Source organism: Nyctibius grandis, chromosome 11 (genome assembly GCF_013368605.1).
Source record: "Nyctibius grandis isolate bNycGra1 chromosome 11, bNycGra1.pri, whole genome shotgun sequence".
NCBI classification, from domain to species: Eukaryota; Metazoa; Chordata; class Aves; order Nyctibiiformes; family Nyctibiidae; genus Nyctibius; species Nyctibius grandis.
In genome coordinates this window covers 20462744-20487429 of record NC_090668.1, presented here as the reverse complement: position 1 = coordinate 20487429, position 24686 = coordinate 20462744, and the positions used below count along the sequence as shown (strand labels likewise).

The 24686-nt window shown below is 47.8% G+C and overlaps 1 protein-coding gene across 1 annotated transcript in view; it reads right to left on the bottom strand.

Moving 5' to 3' along the window:
- Window positions 1-24686, bottom strand: part of SLCO3A1 (solute carrier organic anion transporter family member 3A1) — a 140256-nt gene that overhangs the window by 15283 nt on the left and 100287 nt on the right. Inside the window, exons 3-6 of the mRNA XM_068410307.1 lie at window positions 13811-13909; window positions 10657-10920; window positions 2280-2444; window positions 166-364 (exon numbers count right to left, since the gene is read on the bottom strand). Coding sequence (XP_068266408.1) covers window positions 166-364; window positions 2280-2444; window positions 10657-10920; window positions 13811-13909 — 727 coding nt within the window. The remainder of the gene's footprint in view (window positions 1-165; window positions 365-2279; window positions 2445-10656; window positions 10921-13810; window positions 13910-24686) is intronic.

The window sequence follows — 24686 nt, the reverse complement described above, 5'->3', positions numbered from 1 at the left end:
GAAAACCTCCCAAAGAGCGAGCCCTATACAAGACTGCCTTCTATATGCTTGCTCTATAGGGTTGTCCAAGGGCCAGCACTGCCTGAAGGCTGCCTGTCAAGGACAATAACCTGGCATTTATGTTGGTAAGGCTGCATGAGACCCTGAAACTCTCTGGGGACTCACTTGTTTCCATAGGGAACAGTAACCCCTGCTACAGGTCCTGTGTCACATCCCAGGAACAGGAAAGACACGTAGCAAGCTGTGGACACCAGGTTCACCAGCATGGCCATCCTGATGGCTCCCAGAGCGGACAGGCTGAGCTTCTTCACCAAGAGGCCACCCAGGAATATTCCCAGACACGCGCATGGGATTGCTGTCATCCCTGCAAGAGGAAAAATCAGTTAGTAACAAGTGTGTGTGAGGCTCATTGAACCACACTATTAGAGCTTTTTACTTTCCAGTAGAGAGATCTGCACAACATCATGGGGAACCTTGTAATGACCAACTGCTGGAGTAGCACCACGCTGGGGTTGCCCAAAAAGAGAGCAACGGATGCAAATGGGTATGCTGCCTTGCACAGAGGAACCAGGATCATCTTCCAGTTCTTCTGCATATTGGAGGGAGATGCCAAAATTGCTGAGAATGGCCCACCTTAACCTCAGCAGCAGCATCTCTAATGATGAGCTCTATTTGGTACACTTCACAGCAGTCTGATATTCAGAGATTAGGCAAAAGTTGCATTTGAAAATATGAAGTCTCCCTTAAAGAATCTTCTTAAACTGAGAGATGCAAAATCACTGCCAGAAGTGACTCACTTTCCAGGCACAGAAAGGCATTCTCACACTAAGCTCGTCTGGGTTCACTTTTATCCTTTGCTGCCAGTTATACTGCAGACCCTGCCTACCTGGGCTAAGCTTAGAAGTGCATCCAAATCCTGGCATTTCTGGACTCCCATAAATGCCACGTGGGAAATCTGGTAGCAACTTTGTTTAAATTAAACAAGTTGTTGTGAGGACCACGGATGTATCAAAGTCTCCTTTCCCTCCACTAGGTCAGAGGCAGGACGTGCTCTGGCTCAGGGGTGATTCCCTCTTGGCTGACCATCCAGCTGTACTCACACACTGACTGGCCAGGCGTCTCCCACCAAACAGCACAGCGGTTCTCCTTCTGCCAGTGGGTCAACAGTGAAGTTGCTTTCCTTTAATTTTCAGGAAAGACTGAATAGCCTAAGACCTTTAAGACCTCTGCCCTTCTGTCAAATCCTATTAAAATTTACCAGTGAGTGCCTGTGTCACTGGAGGAGGTAAGACTGACTGCAGGGGATTGTTTCTTTTGGAAAACCAGGCCAAAACCAGAAGATATAAACGAGTTCAATGGGAAAATAACTAATTGTCAGGAGGAGCAGCTTGCAAGCTCCTTATTTTGATATTAAGATCCACTCATTTCATGATGTCCCAGTTTTTGACAGATCACTGCCAGCTGCCCATTTGGCGAGCTGTGGATGCAGATCATCCAAGATCGACTCACAGATATCTTAATTGGGTGCTGCCGAGAGAATGGCTGCCTTAAACAAATCGCTAGGCCTGCTTGGGAATGAGCAGCAGGAGAAAATAAATGAAGATCCTGCCTAAGCATCAGTGTCCTGAGAGGGCACGAATGAACACTGAAAAATATATATACGGGAAACCACCGCAGCAGCATAGCATGGTTGGAGAGAAGGGGCATTTGAAAGGCAACCAAGCTGCACTAGCTCAGGTATTTGCACTGCTGATTACAATCCCATCATTTCCAGTCCAAGGGGAAAAAAGGGACTAGCAGGAGAAACTGGGCTTCCTAGCCCAGATGGAGATGGGCTGGTGAACTCTGGGATACCTGAACCATGAGACAAGCAGTTCGATGGGCAGTCCTGTCGCTCGGTGAGCAACTGCAGTCTCGGGTAACCAAATGGCCCAGTTTGGCTGGGATTTCTGCTGTACTTGAGGGTTATCACAGATTTTCATACCCTGGCTATATCATACCACTTCTCACACAATGGGCTAGGCTATAGGGGAAGGGATTGCAGTGGGCTGCGGTGGAGAGTGCAGTCGAGGAGGAAGGATGACGGAGGTCTGCTCTGGGCTCTGCAGCCAAGGCACAGCTGGACCCCAGCCCTCCCACTCACAAACACATTTCTAAATATTGGGCGAGTCACTTTCTGGTTAGCCTAACCAGTGAGACTGGTTGCGGTTACCAGCCACGCTGAACACTTTTAAATGCCTTTGGACGCTGGAGATTTGGCAGCCCCTGTGGTTACTCACCCAGGAGCTGGTTGGCAGATGAGGTGGTGAGGTTGAACTGCTGCTCCAGGTACTTTCCCAGGAAGGCGGCGAAGCCGGCCACCACCGCGATCTCCATGCAGGCTGCCAGGATGATACAGGTGAAGACAGGATTGGAGAGCAAGTGCTTAGTTACTTTGGGGATCACTAGAAGAGAGAAAAAGGAAGAAGTGTTTTTGTGTAGGCTCTACTCAAGGTGCCTTGCTGCCCTCCTGCAGGACAAACTCACTTCAAATCAGGAGTAATCTATTCTGTGCAGACAAGCTGGCTGAAATGTGGTAACACCAGAACAAAGTGAAACATCAGAACAGTGTCATTGAAAGATTCAGATACCAGGAGGGTGCAAAAAGAAGTCACCTGTCATTATGTTTACATTTTACAGATGATTTTGAAATTCTGAAGGATCAGTGTTTTCCAATATTGCTTTTGTTTCCCCCACAGGGAGGTCAATCAAAGCCTCGTATTCTCTTTCTCCTTCTCCTTTCCCTGCCTGCTCCCCATGAACAACGCTGTGCCAGCCGATGGGTGTCATGAGCACTGTACTCAGCACCACACCAATTCTTGCAAGCTTTCAGACACAAGTGAACCCAGCTCACACTTGGCCTCTCCTTCTCCTGCCATCCAGATTTCCTTCATTTTCTTACTCCCACGGAACACTAGTCGCTTGCTGAGGGACACCTTCTTGCAGCGCATTTGGGTGCAAGCTGAAATTCTCCTGCTTAGCCTGGGGCCACAGCCACCATGGGCATAAGGAACCTCAGGCCTGGGACAGGCATGTTAGCCTGCGTGTTCCCACAAACCAGAGCTTCAACGGTCAAGCAACACCTTCCATGCAGACCCTACCAGCCTTGGTGGCTGCAAGGGTGGAAGAGGACACACTGAGCTATTCACTGTGTAAGACACACACACATTTGCCTAGTTTCATGACCCCTTGCTCCTCCCTCCCAAATCATTAGCATCCAGAGTCCTCTTCTCCAAGGCCGTCTCTATTTCGGATAAGCAAACACCAGTTCCCTTACAAAGGGAAATCTGGCTAATGAATCAGATAGGACATTTTCTACTCCAGCGAACATTTTAATTATTGCCGAGATAACACAGCTTGAAGAGGAGAGCATCCCAGTACAGAAGAGACCCTTGCTTTGTCTCAATACCCGATGACTAATTTCTCCCTGAATTAAATGTGAAAATCATTAAGTTTGAAAATTACCTCGCTGAAGTGTAGTGAAGCCTCAATGGACCTCTATTTGCATTTTGAAAATCCATCCCCCACATCCCCTATGGTGTACCACGGTCTGGCAAATGACAGATTTCTCTGGTGTTAGCTTCTGTTTTCCCTTAGGGCTTTTTTGGTGCAAAATCTAATTGCACTGGCCTCAGCAAGTGAATGCACAGCTCTTTGTCAAGGCTCTGCTTGGGTCCCCTTGGTTCTTTCTTGGGGGAGCTGAGGGGAAAGGGTTATAATTAGGTTTGATCTAACGTTTTTGGAAGGGGCCACTCCACGGTTTCTGGTCTCTTTATATCACAAATGTTTTTTCGTGCTGTATAAAATTCTTGCTTCCTTAGGATTTGCTGAACATAATGAAGGTGCAGGAGGCATAGCATTTTTTAGTAGAACATAGAAGAAAAAAAAAAAAAAAGAGAAAAAAAGACTGTGAGGGAGGAATGGGGGTGGGGGATTCAGATGTGGATACATCTCAGAAGCCACCTGCTGCCTCCTTCAGTTCTTTGTTGGCCACCTACAGAATTTCCCCTTCTTGCCAGGAAAAGGAGGGAAAATGCAAAGGTGGACTTGGCAGCGCTGAGCTTGAAAAGCCATATTTAAGGTATTAATGCCTGTTGTGCCTCGGGAGTTCAGTTTGTTCGAGATTAATGGATTCCTTGAGATGTAGCTTTGTGCCAATTCAAATGCAAAGACAAAAAGGTCTACCTCTAACTTTATCCACCGAATAATAACTGTGACAGCCTGTCTTTTGCAGGAGGGAGTTAAAGATCATGGACATTTATTTCTGAAGCTGGCAAGGCTGGTACCCAGCCATCATGCATTACCAAGGTCAAAATCCATCCTTTGTCCTCGGGGATGGACAACAAAAATTTTGCAGTTATTGCACCATCTCGCACAAGAGAGGAGGCCCTTGTGACTGCCTTGCCTGGCAGTGCTGAGCTACGAGTCCCACCACTTCATCATTGCTTCTCCTCCCTGTGTGTCCAGGTGTGAGTTTTCTGGGACAGATCCTGTCCTCCACTGAATGTTTGACCACTGTCTCCTGCAACAGGGCTCTGTACCAGCTGGAGGGTGTAACACAAATCCCAGTGCAAAGAGTGCAGAGGCAACGCAGGCAATGCCTGGCAGCCTCCACCACCTCCTCAGCCAGGGCCAGCTCGTTCCCTTTAATTTTCTAAGGGAAATGACAGGAGGCTCCCCACAGAAATGAATATCCTTTCATCTTGCTACTGCCACCCGTTAAGATGAATCATTTGACACCTGCTGCTGTCCTATCTGTCTCGGTTCTTGGGGTGAAATACCTCTGGGAACAAGATTAAAAGTCAGCAGTGAAGTTTAAAAATCTCTCAATAGACTAGAGTGATGTGCTTTCAGCTGCCTGGCATATGGTGCTGGGTATGAAGGGGGAATGGAAAATGCCTGATGGGGGACAGTAAAGCCCTGGGGAACTCAACAGCTAAGCATGGCCCGTCTTTACTGGAGCTGATCCCAGCAAAAGTCATGATAAACATTACCCTGCACCTTGTTGGCCCAAAGGTTACCTGAACGCTTTGTAGCAGCACTTTGAAGCTATACATCTGAGGTTGAAGCCCCTTCGCCAAATGGGAAAAAGGAAAGGTCCTTTGGATTCAAGAAAGTCTCAAAAATCTACTTGGATAAGCCATGAGCTGTATCAGACACGGCACAGAAAGACTCACCCTCCCATGCTCAGAAGGACCAGCTCATTTAACATCCTTATCCCAATGCACCCAGTATGCTACAGAAACGACAGCAGAAAAGCGATTTGCATTGCCATGGCAAGATACACTGAGAACAACAAGAAGCCTCAGCTTCTTTCCACTGCTGAAGTACTTAAAACTTAACTCTTCAGACCATCCACGTGCAGCATTGGTCACAGGATCACCCATACGTTGGAAGGGACCCAGGAGGATGTCCCAAAGCTTTCCAACACCCCTGCCAATCTCTTGACTTCCCATCTTTTAACACCCCAAGCAACAGCCATGACAAGGCATCAAACATCCTCCCTGTCTCCTGCTGTGGGGCCAGCTGTGGGTGACAGGCTTGACAAGCAAACATACTTATGTAGACCAAGTAGCTTTGATTTGTCACTAAACATCGGGGAGTACCGGGGATAATTGGCAACCTCATTACATGAGGTTTAACTACTCTCCGGAAACAACAAACTATAATCATCAAGTTGGTGCTTGAAATGAATTGTTTGGAACATTACAATCACCAAGGCCCCTTTTTCCAGTTGGAGCACCCTACAGAGACATGTTTTCAATTTGCAGTAAAGATGAGGAACACAGAAAGCAAAGTAATAAATTAGAGAGGTTTACAGCCCAGTCCACCTAGGACAGCACAGTGAGGGAAAGGTGAAATACAGTGTTGAGCCAAAATACTACTATCTAACAGCAAACTAGGCAGCAAGTCTCAGATCTGAATAGAAAACAAAAGGCAAAATCTCCACCTGACTTGAGGAATAAGGGTTGAAGAAAATAGTGCAGGCAGCAAGAAGAAAATACCTCCTGGAAAGAGGCAGCTCCTATAAAAGAGGAGATGAAGTAAGGCAAGAGGAGCTGAAGATATCTCAGGGGAGTTTAATATGTCGACGACCATGAGGCCTTGGCAAAATTAATATCACAAAGGTTATGAAGGAAAAGGATGACACTTATGTCAGAGGCTTCTTGACAGACATGGGCTTGAAGCAACAGTACTGCTCTCATAGATGGAAAGCAGGTCCTTCTAGTCTATCACCTTGCCTCCAGCAACCACCTTTGCTCAGCTTCAGGGGGAGACATAAACTTCCCTCACCCACATCATGGAGGTCACGGCGAGGCACAGTATCTTTTCGGAGACAGACACGCTCTGCCTGACCTCAGCTGCTGCTCAGCTTCTGCCCCGATGCATGCAGCCTGAAGGCCTTTCTGAATTAATAAAAGCTTCTGATAACAAGGATGCTGGCTTTGAAACAGCCAAGAAGAACCTGCCAGCAAACAAAGCTCACACCCTCATGAAATCCAAGACAAAGGAAACTTGCAAGATTGACGGGACCTGATGTGGGGACTTCTATGATCACCCGCCATCCCCTTATCCAAGATTACGATTTCTCAGCAAGCCTTTTAGATGTTGGTAGGGAGCCAAGACCCAAATCCAAAAAGGTCTTGGCATCCATCTGGATCTGGGCCAAAGACTCACCAGTATGGCCATGAACAAAGGCACAGGTGGAACGCTCTCCAAAAGATTGTCATTATCACTCGTTAGAGCTGTGAATTTAAAAGTACTTGTGTTAGCTCCCACCGAGGACTACGGGCTCTCCATGGCCTGGGACCCACCTGCGCAGCTGGGAGCTTCTCGCCCAGCGCTACGTGTCTGCTCCCAGAGCACACTTTTGGGAGAGAAACCCAGGATTCAGAGCAGCTCCCTCTCTAGGTATTCAGCAGATTGGTACACCGAGCAGGAAGGAACCGAACAGAAGACAAGACAGCTGTCAGCTGCACATCCCAGCTCTCTACGCTCTTGGAAATGAAGCTGGACAGAAACCAAAATGTTTCCAAATCTAGGGAATTTGCTGTTTTGAAACTCATTTAATTCCACAGTGAGTTTTCTTTTAATTCTTTGTGAATGAGCTTCTCTCTCCAAACCTGAAGGATTCCATATCAATTTCAATCCCTTTAGGTTTTTAATCTCTCTCGCTAGACAGACAGGCAGAATGTAATGAATTTCTGGTTTAAATCATTGCAAAACAAAATGCATTTAGAGCAGAATGTTTCAGGGGTGCTGCTAAAGATAAAGGCAAGGAAGCATTTTAAAACCAGATTTCATCAGAACTGACCACTCAATTCAGTAGAAGTGACAGTTCCGTATGAAAACAAAATATTTTAACAAAACATTTCCAAGCACCTCCTGGAGCAGGTGGCGGGTTAGAGGCAGCGTGTCAACACCGAGCGAGAGGGCAGATGCTGGGCAGACATGAGCAGAGGGCACAGGTGCCCCGACACAGCCGAGCATCATCTGCGGCCCCGAATATCAGCAAGGTCCCCGAGGCAGACCAGAGGTAGGAAAGCGAAGCTGTGCCCCCAGGACAGTGAGGGCTGCCACAGCCCACACCTGAACTGCTTTCACAGAGCACACGGAGAGCGCAGGCCTGGAACAGCCCTGCCAGGCTGCCAGCCGAGAGCAAAGAGCAACGGCAGCATTTATCCCTCCTCTCCCTGCTATTAATCCTTCACTTCCCTGTGCTCCCCAAATGGATTCGTGTTGCTTAACTGAAATACTAATCAGGTAAGGCGGTGCAGCATTCATAGGCCATTTTAGCAACGGCAGGCACCTCCCAGGACTGTCCCTGAGCCACCATGCCCCTGCCAGCGCCGCCGTGGCAGCCACCCGCTGCCCCTGCTGCCTCTGATCGCCCCTTCACCTTGTGCTGTTCAAAGGCACAGTTTTCATTTCAAGTTCGAAGCTCCTCTTAAGGATACTTCTTTTCCCGGCATGACATTACCCCACAGGAAGAGATGCCGTGGCTTCCCAAAAGCTGGGCCCTCCCTCCTGTTTAGACCTTCATAGAGATGCCACTGTGAGCAGGTTGCTTTTATATTATTCTTAGCTTTTCTGCGTGCTAAGGCTAGAGAAAGCCACGGAATCTCATCCAGCTCTGCATCTCACTGTCTTTCAGCAAATCTTGTAGTGTCTCGAGCATCCTCCCTCGCGCCAGCCATGCCATGTCGCCAGCTGACAGCCGTGACCCAGCCAGGAGGCATGTCTCCCACTGACACCACCCCGCTTCCTCTCCTGCCACGTCCACTCAACTTGCAGCAGTCTCTGCAACGCTTGAAAAAAATAAAACGAAAAAATAATCAACACCCTTCAACAGCCAAAAAGGAGACCTGGTACAGCTCCGAGGATGCACCATTGATACACAGCGTGTTCGCACGATCAGTCCAGAGAAACAACTCTTCCTCCTCACGCTATACACAAGAGATGGACAACCCACACCTCCACGCAGACATGGCCTTATGCCCTGCGCACACCTGCCCAGGACTGAGCTGCAGAGACAACACTTGCTAAAAAGGGGTCAGTGTCATGGCCACACAAACCCCGATGAGCATTTCCACCCACAACCCCAGGTACAGGTACATCCTCTCTGCCGTTCAGCTTCAGAAATACGTGCAAACCCCAAAGACAGAAGACATGGCTGTGCATGCACATATACCTTTTTAACCTCTGTATATAATTATTTAGTCTTTTTTATCCTAGGAAAAAGGCTAAACAGTCTTAACTTTCCCCAAAGGAAACTTTATGCAATAAACAAATACACTGAGGATACAAGGTCCTGCGACACAGGAATGCATATATATGTTTCAGCTACTGGCAAAATAATGTATATACACAGCACGATTCAACCCACCACCTTAAACGCTGCTCATCAGAAATGAGTGAGGCACGTTTGCCCTTCCCGGCAGTACGTGTCTGAACATCTCCTCCAGGCAGGCACTTCAGCAAACAGGACTCTTGACCACGTTCCGACTGTGACAATAGTGGCAAGAGACTTGAAAGGAGATGTCAGCTACCAACACCGTGTCCTCTGTGATAGCCTCAAAGGCATAACTAAAAAGGTCGTTCCCTGTCTTATTTGATGTGATGTAAATTGTATTTCAAAGTCCATCTACAAAGAGCCTTCTGGAACACCGACTGACTCAAAATGGGGTTACCTGCAAAGAGGAGGCTAACGTGGAAGACTGTGGTGCCTCCTGATGTCATCAGTACTTTGAAGCATATGAATGCGGCAGTTTAATTTCTCTACTTCAGTGAGCAACAGATGCTCTAGCAACACTCCCATGGACTTCTTGTGGGCAAGAAACTCAGCTTGCTCAGCACCATCCTCAGGCTGAACGCTGCCCCTCTGTGCAGCAGGGACATGCCAGATTCTTTCATTCCTCTAAATGAAAACCTGCAAAAATTTCCAGTGCCCATTCCAAAAACTCACTGGCCAGAAGCAGATGCACTGATGAGCCCACAAAAAAGCCACAGTATTATCCAGATGGACACACCATGGGAAAAGCCCATTCCTCAAACCTGAGAAAATCCTTGCAACAAGGACGAAAGGATGAAGAAATTAATTTACTGACAAATTTTCAAACAATGTATCCCTTTTACCTTTCTTTTGAATTTTCTCATCACGTCAAAATTTCACATCTTTGACCTTTCCTTAATGAACAACCGCATTAACTATTCAAGGCATTCTGATATTTAAGAAAACACTTTTTTCCCCAAAGTCTCTTTTTTCCTTCCCACTTGCACCTCATTCAATTCCCAATTAAGGTCACTGCACAAGGAGTAAGTGATTTTGTCCTTCATTTATGAAAACGCATTAGGCAGTAATGAAACCTGCTCTGCCACAGTGACAGAGAGTGGGAAGCAACAACCAGTGCTACAGAACCACCCGCCCAGATGAAGGATTTTCCAGTGTAGCCTACAGGAAGGGTATCTGCCCACATTCTCCCACAAAATGCTGAATCCTCAGCTGACCTTAATGAGAGCCAGGTCCATTTCCATCACTACAGGACACGATATGGGGTTTTCTACTTCAATTTGCTACAAGCCACACTCTGCCCTGACACTTTGCTGCTATTCTGGTCTGGTATCTACCTCTTCCCCATCCCAGTTTAAGAGCTGCTGTGGTGCCCAGCATCACTGCTTTGTATCTGGGATTGCACTAAGCTGCAGCTCAGATGTCAGGAGCTCACAGTTTCTTTTAACCGCCCTTGCTGGCTCACTCTCTGCTTTGGGAGGCAGAGGGGAGCAGGACAGTAGACTGAAGTTCACAAATTGCTTTGGCAACTGTGTTCCCCTTCATTTTTTTTTGTCAAGTCTACAGGACTACCGTGCATTTCTGAAGCTTTGTAGTTTAAAAAAAAAGGCAAACCTTTCAAGTGGAACAAAGTCTCTCTTTAAAATGAGGACAATGCCAGAGATAATTAAAAGCCAGGGACTGAAATTTCAGGATACTGAGATTTTTAGGGTTTTTTTTTTGCGGGTAGAGGTATATAGTGCAAATCAAAGACCAATTATAAATCCACCCATCTGTTAACCTGTCACCGACTCTCACAGAAAACGTGACAAGAGCCAGTGTCTCACCTCGCAGCTGCTGGAAGCAGGTCGTGCTGCTCTCCCCGTCCAGCGCGTGCCGCAGGACCCCGTTGCTCGGCTTGGGTCTCTCATAGTCCCTCTCGGGAAGCATGGCCTGCTCGCTCTCCCCAGCGTGCTCCGGACGCGGGGGCAAGGACTGCGGGAACCCGAACATCGGCAGGGACGAGAAGAAGAGTAAGGCACCACACAGCAGGAAGCCTCCCCACCACGCACCGATCCACCGAGGGTCATCTGGGGTGATGTCCAGCTTACCTACAAGGGCACACACACATATGTCAGTGGCTTGGCTGCGGGAAGCGGAGTATAACAGTATTAATGATCCTGTAGGCTGGAAGACTGTTGTTGGGGGCTCTGTGGGCTGCTGAGGGGCTCCCAGACACAAGTGGGGACCCACAGTGGATCCCACACCCATACCGTGTAAGCCACCAGTGCATAACGACCTCCACATCCAAGAGGTCCTTAGGACAAGCAACCCATCACCTTGTCTATCTAGATGGTACACCCAGCTTCTGCAACACCCTGTAATCAGAGCTTCTCTCCAGTGTCTTTGGCTGCCAGGTACCAGTGTCCCACGTGCTGGTACCAAGGTTTTGGACATCACTGTCCCAGTGTGTCAAATGTGCACACACAGCTGACATACCTACTGGCACAAAGACCTGCATGGAGAAGCAGCAGCACAGAGAAGGACATTGCATCTCCATCCCGGCTTACTCTCCTTTCCCAGAAGGTCAATGCTCTCCCTGCTTTGAATTTGCAGTCCTTTTCAGCAAAGGAGAGATGGGCTTTATGGGCAGCAGTGACTGTGTGGAGGGTGAAACAGTCCTAAATATTGGAAAAGAAACCCACCCACTGCATCAAACGGGCTTGGAAAGGTATAGAAATCATCAGAAAATGAAGAAAAGCAGCATAAAAGGTAAGAGTATCCTGTAGGCCATCACTCGGCAGAGATAAGGGAAAAAAAAGGTGCTGGAGTCAGTTTGGGGAAATAAAAACAAGCAACAGGACAGAAGAAACTGTGTTCCTAACAGAAGTCGCTCGGTGAGCCGGTGGAGGGTGCCCAATGCCGGAGCTGACTCCTGGGGGAGACCCGGCTCTGCGTGCCTGGAATAACAACCTCCTCCATTCACGATGTCTGTCTGGTTATGGCCACTCTGAAAAATCTGTCTCAAGTGAGGCAATCAAGTTGTCTCTCAAGCAGAAACGGAAGGAAACTCTTTTTCTCCCGAGGGAAAATAACATGTAGCTCTCAAATATATATAAAGTTTGAAAAATAGCGTTTTGGAGGGACTGGATTCTTCTGCTGTTATTTCCTCGTGCCTGAAGTGCATTTTTTCAGGCTCTTGGGAACACAGCCACATGAAGAGCCGTGTAAACCAAGGTCTTCCTGATATCCTTTCCTAAAATAGGTCCTGTACGGAGGGCAGTGCAGCAGCATGCCCTGGCAGCCCGCACATCCTGCCTGAAACGGGGAGCAGGACAGGGTTCACTCTCTGGAGCTCGGCCTCCTCGTGCTGCCCCAACCTGCAATGCAGAGCCAGCTGCAACGTGGAAACTTTTCCATACAAAAATAGACAGAGAATATGTGTGCCCCAGCCTTTGCGTGACAGCGATGGACTACGGCCAAAGGCAGCTGGACCTGCAGCTGGAAAGCGCTATACCCTCCCTATAACCTGCTGAGCCACAGCCCCTCCAGGCTTCTCTGCAATAACGCTCCAACGTTCTCCATGGCTCCATATTTGGGGCTTTTTGAGATGTAAATATAGAGTCATGTCTTACACTAAGAATGGCCAGATCACAATCCAACTAACGTTTTTAGCTAGGCCAGCATCTCGCCTCTGATGGTAACCAGTTGCAGATGCCCAGAAACTACACAAGAATAAAGTCACCACGTTCTTGACACTAGTCCTTTTAATTCTTGTGATTTGTGGCTCAGGGGCTTTCTAAGCTAGATTTAGTGTCTTGTTCATGAAATATCTTCTTCTGCACATTCATATTTTGGAGTGAATTATACTTAATGGTCAAATATGTAACAGGCTTCAAGCAAGCTCCCCTACCAACAGGACCAAATGAGTCTTTGGCATATCTTTTCTAAAGCCAAGGAATGAAAAGGGGGCATGCGGTGTTTGACCAAGCCGCAGCTAAAAGTCTCAGCCATCAAAAAAGATACTTCTTCCCTGCTCGTTCAATATTACAATATTTCTTCAGCTGCCATGTGCATGTAAGACCAAGAAAGGGCAGTAGCACTTTTCCAGATTTGCACAGTTTTGTTCCGAGTCCTGCAAGGCTCGACTCCATCCAAATGCATCCTGCCAAGATGTATTTGCAACATCACAGAACCGGAATGCACCCTCAAAGGGGACAAGACCCCTGCAGCAGGATGAGAGCTTGTGGGATCAGATGGAGCTGAAAACTGTAAAAAAAGCATCTGAACAACTGAGGGAAAAGAAAGAAACATCAGGTTTGCAGTCCGTAGCCAAAGAGCTTGGAGAGCAGCGGAGAACAGCCTGTCACACATTGCCCTCTCATGGCAAACAGCACATAGTGCAGGTAGCCATAAAAGAACTTGTAGATTTTTTTCTTCATGAACAAAAAGACAATCTGCAAACAATTTGCTCTAACCCAAGTGCAGGGTCAAGGTGAGCAATAAATAGCACTGCTTTGGAAAAAATGCTGTGGGACTGAACCTGTCCATCCTGACAGGGTCATTCGCAGAAGGTGCCGGACATGGGTCCTACTGGTGTGCCTGGATGGTCTTGCCAGGTCCCAGGGATGGCAGGTCTCCAGATTTCATCCTGTGCTCTAGACACAGCTCCCCTGGCAAGACTATGTCCATGGCTAGCCAGTGTGCCCCGCCATGGTGATATTTCAAGGTGTTCTTTAAGAGCAGGGCTGAAACCCATCTCACAGTAGAAAAGCCCATGGAAGGAAAGAAATTTTAGCCACTATGAACCTGTTATCTATTGGGACAGAGTTGAAAACTGTTGAACCCAGTCATAAAACCCCTCTAAAAGTGGCACACATACATGCAGGAGGCACTCAAGAAGGAATGAGAAGCAGTTTCCAGCTTGTGAGCACCAACATTTTTATCCTGCTGATTCAAATCAAGCACATTAATGTTGTAAACAAACCCAGTTCTCCTTACTTGTGTCAATGAAGACAGCATCCACATAGATTTTGGTACAGAAGGAGCCCAAGATAAATCCACAGGCTGGTCCAAATACCAGCATTGTAAACAGGATCCCTACAAGGAGAGAGAAAAGAGAAAATTAGTACTAGGCTCAGGTTATTCATTGCAAGTTGTTCTGTTTGTCTCCTGCAAGATGCTTTTGCCCTACTGATGCCAAATAGATAGGGATGTCTCTGTGTCTAATGCTTCAGGCAAAAGAGCACCCTAAATGCCTTTTGCTTTTCCACATCTCTTCAGGAAAAAGAATAGATGGAGCTGTGATAATGCTGAAAGATTTCTGTTGAGGTGAGAAGACAGTGTGGACATGTACTGTGTTTTGGTTGGCTGGCTGCTCTAAAAGATGTCTGTCTTAAAAGCACAAAGTAAAGTAGACCTGCTTTCTCCCCACAGGGGAGTCTTTACCTTTGCCACCTCCTACTAAATTCTTGGTAGACAGGGATATTTGCAGAATTTAGGGCCAGCAAATCTATGAAATGCAGAGTTGTCACAGACTACTGTATAAAGTCCCTTTACAGAAGTAGGAGCGCTCTTCCAAATCTGTGAAGCCCTTCTCCCCATCATACCCACAAGGCAAATATTCCCCAAGGCGCACAGCTCTTCCACCCTCTCACAACTGCTCACTCCTCCTGTAAAACCTGCATGAAATTGCCAGTGTAACGCCAGGCGAAAAGCTATTATAAGTAAATAACTTGTTTGCTTCAAAACAATGTTTAGAAGCATTTATTCTCACTCCCATTTTGGCCCTGAAACAGGAACGCCACAGGCACACTGCCAGCTCTCAATTATCCAGGACAGAAAGGCAGGGGGATGCAAGGATAATCCAGAAAAAGCAGCAGCAAAGATAACACAAAATGTTTGTAAATCAGACAATAGGAACACATTTGGTACCTTCACATTTAGGATGGAGAAACAACAAGAAGTCCCCAAGGACCCCTGTAAATGGCTTTCCGGAGGAAGCATGGGCAGGTCTGAGCAGCACGGAGCAAGCTCTGCTCGTTGGCTCTGGGGCCAAGCGTTGCTGATGGACGCATGTGCACGGTGAGGGGGGCAGCTCTCCGGGACCCTCGACCAGGGAGGTGCCAGCTCTAGTCTTGGTGTCGCTGCACTTCAGAAACGTCCCATGAAGGAGCTTATTCGCATCTGGGTGCTTCGCTCGCTCCTTTGGCAGTGGGAAACATCCCGTATCTCTCTCCAAATCTCTCTGGGGGTGCTGCCTGGCATCTCGGTGCATTCATAATGCACGTCATCGCAGATATCTCAGCCCTCAAGTTCCCTAACTGGAAACTTTTAATCCCAAATTCTCTCTCTGTGCATTTCTCAGGAGCTGGTGAAATGATCAGAGCTGCAGAATATTGCCAGGAGACCACCAGCCCTACGCAAGGCAAACCGCACCTGCTGATGACAGCTTAGCCAAGCAGAGTAAGCTGGAACGGTCAGAAATAACTTCACCTTCATTTTTAAAATGCAGAGCACAAACTAATTCCTCCAGGTTTGCGGCACTGTGACTTGTCTGGACTAATAAATAGGTACAAAGCAACGGCGTCTCCAGCCAGCCACTCGCGCAGAAACTCAGGGCATTAATGCCTTCACAGCTATCGCCTACAGAAGCAAGAGGGAGAAACAAAGGTGGTGGGAGGAAAAAAAGTGTCAGGTCGTATGAACCGCAGTAACGAGTCACTACTGTCAGGACAGCGGTAGAAGCTGCGATCACTCACCCCATCCCAGCTCAGCGCTGCCGCAACGGCACCAGGTTGCAGCCCATGCTGCCAGCTGAATTACTCCCCCAGGTCTCTGCCCATGATGTCCACACCAGCAGTGGAACAAGCCATCTCCCCTCCCGCAGTCACCTTGTCCCCAGGCGTTGGGTTTGTGCTCCACGATCCAGCAGTAAGTCGGGGAATTTGTGCTCCTCAATCAACAGAGCTGCTTAGGAAGCCCGTGCCTTGCTCCCCTGGGGAGCTATAAAGCCTCACGGGGGAGATCCCAGTCCCTGGTTCCCTGCAGAAGCACTTTGTGGGATGTGAAATGAGGGAAGGGACAAGGAGAGTAGGGAAAAGGGATTTCTTTTCCCAGCACACCCAGCACCATCTCCCTCCTTCCCAGCCCCAAGGCCCACCCCACTTGAGGCTATAAAATTTCCAGTGGCATTTTATAAAATATGCACATCGCATTTTTTTTGGTCACTAGATGGCATTAGTGTCTGTCATTCAACCCATGAGTGCCACAGGGAGCGCTGGGTGACAGTGCAGGCCACCTCGGCTCCCCAAACACCATCACAATTACATTACTGGGGGTCCCACAGCCCCTGGGAGGATGGCACTGACGGCAGGGTGCCGTCTTCACCCACCTATCAGCCATATGCGCGATCAGGCTGCGCCCTTGGGCTGTTGGCATGCAGGAAACCACAGATTTTAGAACAAACTGTTCTAAAACTGTTGAGTTTTTAATCAAAGAGTTTAAACAGACAGCACCTAGCAGAGGAATGGCCATGGCTATTACTGATGAACAAGCCAGCAATCAAAGACCAGGTTAACCTCTGATGACTGAACATTAATTATGAATTTCTATGTAATTATGGTCAAACACGTAAGGACGCTTTGGACCCCATGTCGATCGGAGCAGTGCCTGGGGCAGTGACAAACGGAGCCCATGTTTTGGATGAGGAGCCTTTGGATTTCAGCAGGAGTCATGACATTGATCTGCTCTTACTTGTCTACTCTAGAAGGAGTAAGGGGAAGGAAAACCCAGGCAGACCTGAGCACCTTCTCCTTCCCAGTCCTGGATCCTCAGCCCAGACTCTGGTACCCAGCACTGCAGAGGCCACTGGCAGAGAAACCTGCTCCTCCAAAGCTGCTTGAGGGTTCACACCCGCAGGGATGGCCCTCTCCGAGGGAAGGCTGCTGTGGGCACCAAAGCACCCTGGGCTGTCACAGGTTCCCACAGGCGCCAAGGGGGCTGCTGAACTGCTGTGCCATTGCCCTGAGGGGACCTGTGTGTGCAAAAGGACTGTGTGGCCAACAGAGCTGATTCGAGGCACCCACAACCCAGGAGAAGGCAGCTCTGGGCACTGTAGGGCTGGTTTAAGACCTTGAGGACAGGATCAGCCAGGCATGACCTGCTTCTCCAAAGGCAGCAGGTAGTTGTTCCCCCCCGCCCCTTTTTTTTTTAAACCTATTGCTGGTTGGTGATTTTCTGTAAGTGTTTAACAGCTCTGGAGAACTGGGAACACACCAAAACTGCCATTTGGCACTGATGCAGGCTCACACGGCTAAGCAGGCAGAAGGACAAGGACCAGTTCTAACCCTCTAGGCAACACCTTTGGATGTACGTGTGTTGGGTTGAATAGGGACGGAAGTTTGTCCCGTGATGATCTCCAAACCACAAGCAGGTTGTCAGACCATGTGTACAGACAAAATCATAAAATTGAAGAGTGTGTCATGGAGCAAAGGGTAAGATAAAGAACGTGGAAAAAGATCACCCTTCACCAAAAAAACCCCAGGGATTATTTTCCCCTTTTTCTGAAGCAGAAGAGAGCAGGGACCTTTTGCCAACTTCTCCCTGATGCTTGAAGAGGCAGTTAGCTCACAGAAAAAGCAAACTGCAAGAAAGCTGGGGCCAGCGCAGGTACATGCAGCATGTGAACTCTGCCCCTCCTTGCACCATGCGCATCGCCTGGCAAACCACCCCTTCCGAAACAAGCCGTGGCCTCAGTTATTAAAATACCCCATTTCGTATCCCGGTAGCTGCGAGCTGGAAGGTGTTATTTGCTCTGCCATGTCCTCGCTAGAGGGCAATGCGGGACAGAGCATCCACTGAACAGGGAAACACGTACCTAAGATCTTACAGTAAGATACTAAATTCTTATTCACCTCTAGGCTAGCTTAAGAAACCCTCGTGTTAATTGTGTTCTTACTTTTTCTATAGTTTGTCCTAAAAATCAAGAAAACAACTGGCTCACTCCATGCCCTTTTTGTTATCTTTTTTTTTTTTTCGAGACACCAATAAAATCCTACTATTGTAGTAATAGTATTTTACACTTATCTCACAAATCAAGCAGAGGTTTTGGAAAAAACCCAAGGCATGGATTGTCACGATGGATAATCCAGGGCATATACAGAGGTGAACCACACTCGAAGATCAACAGAGTACACCACTGGTCACAAGAATTAGGCTATGAGATGATTGGGACATTTATGTGGAATTGAAGGCTCAAGGGGAAATTACCCAAGTTAGAAACGGCTTAAGACATCCTTCCTCTTTCGAGAAATTCTGCACAATTGCCAGTCACCTCTGTTGTTAGGAAAACACTTTCCAGATCACCCACCTAGTCAAGCAACCACAAAGCTGCTGCTTAGCAGAGAAGGAGGTTTAGCTCAACCCCTTTTCTCAGTCCTGGGGTTGCTGCTAAGGACAAAGATGCTCTAAACTTGCAGATGGCTTTAACGCTATGTGATAGGTCTTTTCCCTTGTTTGCCTCTAACTTTTACATCAGCCTGATTTGATAGAGCCAGAGGGCACTAAGACCAGGAGCAAACAGATCAAAGGTCTAATCCTGGCTCCATCAGCCTCTTGTGAAACTCCCATTGATGGCAATACAACTGGCGCTCAGTATAGGATACTGCCGCCTCTTCCCTGTTTCATTCTCAGCTTAAAAGTTATTTCTACTGCTCGAAGCAGCATATTCAGTAACAAACATCCTTCTCCTGAGGAGGAAGGGGAAAACATCCAGTACTGGCCTGGAAACCAAGGCTTCTTGCTCCACAAGGCTGGCTGACCCTCCTCAAAGGGGTCTGTGCTTGGTCCAGCATCCAACAGTTCAAGGAGCAGTGGGGCTTTTCTTCTCCCCAGTGTAGTCAGCCCTGCACCAACCAGTGAAAAGTAGGATAAGAAAGGTTTCTCCTTTATGCAGTTCAGTGGCTTTTTTATTTTTAATCTTAGAATTATTTTTTTAAAATTCTTTCCAAATCATGGCAATTCTTAGAAATAAGTCAAGAGCTGCAAATTAACAAAATGACCTTGCTTTGGGACAATTCAAACACTTTGATAACTCACTTCATTTCAGTTTGGGCCCTTTTAAAGCACAATTACATTTTATTTTGAAAACAGCTAACCATTTTCAGCTTTCCTGCTCTATTCCCTTCACCACTCTCCTTGCCTGCAAAAAGTCAGGGGAAAAAAAAAAACAAACAAAAGCGGCAAGCCAGGCTGACTGAGAAATCAGAAATATTTCCCCCCCTGTCATTTCAAATGGAACAATTTGCCAAATCCTACTTTGTCCTGTCAACTACCAGACATTTTCCAGGGGCTAAGGAAAGGATTGGGACAGAGGGGAGTATTAGATCTGACATTTTGTGATGGGAATTTATCACTAGTAACGGCCCAGGACTGGTCATGCAGTTTTACATTAGAGCAAAGGGAAGGAGCAGCAGCAGGTACCGCCACGTCTGTGGAGAGACTGTGGTACAGGGATGCTCAGGCACACAAAGAGCACAAGAACCAACTCACAAAGACAAGGATGTCATCATTTCAGTGATAAATACGGTGTTTCCTATGTCTGTTCTCTTCTACCTACAGGGCTTGCTTTCTTTACACAAAACCCTGAAGCAAAGCAGTCAGGAGTGTGGGTTTCGTTTTGCTTTATAAAAGAATTAATGAACTTTGTAAGGGGAAGTAGTGAGTAGTGGCAGGAATGTCAGAAGTACCCTATAACATGGAGAAATGAGAAAATGAAAAAGTCATGTTAAGCTGTCATCTTGTCCTATCTCACATTCCTCCTAAGTCCTGACAGGAAGCATTACCAGCATCTGCCATTGATTTTGCCCAATAACAGACTATGCAATAATGTGTAACAGCAGGATACATACTTCTGACTTACTCCTCACAACGTTTAGATACAAGTTAAAGCCTGCTTCAGGAATATACCTGAATGAAGCTCTTTGGCTTCAAAGGAACTGGCCCAGGAACACAGGAGAAGGTGCTAAACCCAGAGTTTATCCCCAAAGATGTTGAAGGCTTCTGTCCTTGTCTGCCTCAACATCAAACTGGTCCAAAACATCAAATCTCCCAGCCAAGAGTCAGTGCCACTTCCACGTTACCAGCACAGTGATCTTCATGCCTCTGCTCTGTGCACTGGGTGCCACATGGCTAACATTCAACTTAAAGCCCAGTTTTTGGAGATACGTGATTTGGTAAGCATCTCAGCTTGGTACCCAAGAATCCACCTAGCACTGAGGACCCATCTTGCAGCTCCACACAGGCATCCTGCTGCCAGGACTGAACTGCTAGTCACATTTGTGCTATCTGGTTTAAAACCTCCCTTGAGCACACCTTCCTGAGCTCCACTCACCAGCGCAAGCACACCCTGAGCCCAAGGGCTACCAACCTTCCTGACCTTACCAAGTGGCAGACTGAGATGTGATTGAGAAGCACACACTTTGGAGAGCTGGAGGAGAGAAAAAAAAGGATGGGAGGTTATGCTGAGAAACACCAATGCTTCCCCAGTGTTCCCAGCTGCAGGATGGGGCTAGGTATGGAGCTGGATTACAGTCCCCATGGTCCCTGCCCACTCACTTCTTTCCAAAGCTGCCCTGTCACAACAGCCCTGCTGCCAGTCCCAAGAGGCAGCATCAGCAAGAGGAGTCACACTCCAACTGTTCCCCAGTGTAGATTTATTCGATGCTGAGAGGAAGGAGATTTGTTCGTGAAGCACTCTGGAAAAATTCAGACAGATACAAAGCCCCCGTGCAATGCAACCTTCTGCCAACAAAGCCCTGGAAAGCACTATGAGAATTACCTCCAAGGACTTGCAATCACATTTCAAGTTTGCTTGAGTCATCCAGCCACTTCTGAAAAACACTGTTTACTACTTCCACAGCAACCTGGGTCACCCTTCTAGGAAGGGCTGGGTCCAAGGTGCACATGCACAGACTGCATTGCTCCAGCCTGTTCCTCCACGGGTTTGTAGGCAGTTGAACTAGATGTGCTTGAGCACCAGGGAGTTAAATAACCTCTACAACACACCTTGAAACTCTGGCAAATACAGTGACACTTCCAAAATGACACATAAAGCCAGGGCCTCTTATGTCCAACGCATCCTCACCGCTCTTAGCTGTGAAGCAGCTGAATATGGACCATCAGCAGTGAATTACACAGTGTTTCCCAACCATGGGCAAACCCCTGGTGTTACAGAGGATCCTATTTAGCCACACTGATATCTGCTGGGCTTATGGTCCCCTTGAGCCAGGCTGCTCCTGCCTTGGCATTTCCATGAAATTAAGAGCGTAGGAGGTTGTGTGCTGAGCTCCTAAGGAGCAGCACATCTTCAGCAAAGCATTAAGGCCAAAGCAATGCCTGTTCCCTCTTGTACCACCCCAAGGGACAGCTTTGATGGGCAAAAAGCTGATCAGTTTGGAAGACGTGGGAAACTCTCTCCGCTGCAAAGCTAGGGTCATCATCACATCAAGGAACTACATCCCCATGGAGGAACAGATCGGGGAGCGAAATGTGAGCTCTGTCAAGGATGATGGCGACCAGGTGGTTCAGCAACTGTCAAAAAATGTACATATGGGGCACGCGGAGGAGGGCAGAACGCACACATGCCCTGGGGATGCTGCTGCAGCCGCGGGACAGCATCCCGCCGGGGATGTCATCCCCAGCCCCCTGCCTGCTGCAGGAGTGAGCTCTTTCTAAAAGCACAAAGGGAACTGGCTTTGCAGAGCACGAGATAATCTCAAAACCCTGCCTGTCCCACATTTCCCTGCATGGAGGATGGGGCAGGCCGACGCGAAGGGATTACTGCAATACTGTAATTCCTCTGCTCTGCAACCTGCCCTTAAAGAGACACCACCTCAGCACAGCTCGAGGGAATCAAGGGTGCAGCGGCACACACTGGAGATACTGTATTCTCCTGCACACGAGGTACCGGCCCTCAAGGGCTTGGGATAACGGCTCCTGCGCTCGCAGCTGGCGGGCAGAGCCCGTCGCTTCGGTGGGTTTTCTATCAGTTGATGTAACCTCAAAAGCGCACAGAAAGGGTCGGGGGAGGCTGTTCCCTAGCCAGATGGCTTCTCCCTCCAGCAATACCCACCAGAGTCATCGGCACTGCCCATCCTGTCTAGCAGACAGCATGCCCACGAGCCGCCCTGTTCCCATGTGGGCACAGGGATGCCTGCGTTCCCACAGAACCCAGCACCAATGCTCAGCCCCTGGTCCTTCCTTCCCAGCTTTCCTGGAGACAGCTATCCACATTTACCATGGAAAGATGTCATTTTTTCCTGCTGCTCGACTCCTTGTCTACACAACCAGCTGCCCATCACCACCTCCCGTGTCCTCATCGCTCCCGCTTATTTGCACCACTGCAGTCGACTGTAGGAACTCGAATAGGTGCTGTTGGACCGACAACACGTTTTGATTTGTTCTGCTTCCTCGGTGCAACCACTGAAGCAAAGGGAATGTTCAAACAATCCTGACAGATGCCTCAAAGTGCCTGCAGCTGTCGATTAATGAGGAGCAACTTCAGGATAATTCACTTTAATGTTTAGACTTTGTTCTGATGGGGATCAAAGTGGTTTCAGCCCTGTATCGGTATGAGGTGGGAGGGAGGAAGATGTGGGGTGTCTCTGCCATCTGTACAGTAGCACACATATTTATTAGTTTTGCCTCCAGCCTTCAGGAGCTCAAAACTGGTAGACCCCGCAGATGGGGACAGGTATTTAGGGTTGCTCAAGTGATGCCAGAGACTGGGAAGGATGTCCTGGCACTCCCGAGGTTAGTGAGAGACTGAACTGCCTGCTCAGCCATGACCTTCCTGAGGACCATCCGCTGCATCTCATCATTTTTCCACCTTTTAACAAAGGCTAGTCCCTCCTTGTGAAGTGCTGCAAGATGCACGAATATTGTGCAGTCCTTTAGTAATCAGGGACACCAAATGCGTTAGAACAAACATCTGAATTTTGGTTCCAAGCTCTTCTCATCGATTCCACTGTAACAGCTCTCTGCCTGCATTTGCGTGTGCAATACAACACCTGGAAAAAAGAACCGACAGCGCTGTCCTGAGACATCCTATTTCTCACTGTCGGACCTGCAGCTGCTTTTGGCCAGTGAAACAGCTTCAGCAAGCCTGCAAAACAGAAGTGTTGGATTGAACCTGTCTTCTCCCATTTCCATGGGACCACTTGTGATGGGAACCCCATAGAGGGGTTCAGTATTTGATTGCCCTCCTTTTAGCCAGCGAAATAAATTATTACCTAGTTTGAAATCAGGCAGCCTTGGACATCTCCCGTCAGCTTCTTCCCCTCTTCTCCTATCAAACCTTTCCATCAATTTACCAAAACGCTTTCTGCAGCCCATAAAATCAGTTCCTGCTTCATGAAGATTGATTTTTTTTAATGCAAGCTACTTGCCACTGTATGGACATGCTGCAGAACAACTTATTTACTCCTGTGTTTAATAAGACTTAATGGCTGTTTCTAAAGCTCATTGGGGGGTTTCATTTACTTATCAAGAGGCAGGAAAAAAATGCACCCATGTTACAGATATAACAAATTTCTAATGTGATTCTTCGGAGGCTGCAGAGAGAGCTCATGGCAGTGGCCTTCCTCCTGCCTGCTGGAAAAGACTACTTAACTTCTCCACAGCACAGTTCTTTGTTCTGGCCTATATTTAGCATTCCGATGTTAATCCCTAAAGAGGTTGCTAGGACTTGAAGGTATGTTACGTGGAGGTTACTCCCTGGACTACCAGTGTCCCTTTAAATATTGATTTCCATCAGAATTCGGGATTTCTCCAAGGAGATGTCTGCTCACTTTGAGATGAAATCTGGTTCCTATAAGCAGATATTTTGCCTGGTGAACTACCCTGCATTTTTAATTATTACCAAGCCTTAAGTTTGTTTTGTCAGAAAATCCCTGTCCCAAGCACTGTCAAGGCTACATTTGGAAGGATCAATGTTATACCAACATCTGATGGTCCCAGGGGATCCTGATGCACACACACATGTAATGTTTGCAGAGCAGCACAAAAAGTGATTGGACTTTTGCATTAGGAGCACAAGCTTAGTGTCCAGCCCTGAATTTTCCATAATCACTAAGTGCACTTCTGACAGCTCAAAAACACACCCCATAGCTGGCTTGTGCCCTCATTCTGGTAAGCACAGAAATAAAGAAAACCCAAAGGAAAAAAACCCCACAACTACTCAAAAAAAACAACCAAAAACCCAGCCCAGAGCCCTGTTTGTATTGGCCTTTGGGTCACTGCTTTACCCAGCTGCTGAAACAGGATCACCCAACATGATTGCAGAGAAACAAATCACACAATGATGAAAGCTCCACAATCCTCAAAATCGCATTTGCAAGCAAAAATAAAAATTAAAGTAGCCAACCTGTGAACTATGCAAGGTAAACTACAGGGATGCTCCCACTACAACAGTCTTGGGATTACTTTGGTCCCCACCAGTTGGCAGCGGGAGCATATTCCCCACTCCTGACCAGTTTTCCTCCTTAGCATCCAAGCACCCTTCCAGGCAGCAGAGGGACTGCTTGCTGCATTTCTCTCCTTGCTAATGCAAAGCTGGAGAAGAAATTTGCTTATGCTAATCAATCCCTGGCACCAGTCATACGAGACACTAATCCACTAGCAATCTCCATCAGTCTCTGCATATTTAACTAAAGCAGCGAACGCTCACGGAGGATTATGAACGCAGTGGTATTGTTGTAGCAGCGTTTTCCTACTTAAGCTGCAATCACTCTGACGGCCTGTCTCCTAATATTTACATACACTCTACATATAAAGAACCTGCAGAACCACATCAGTCCATGCAAGCATCCTAGTCAGA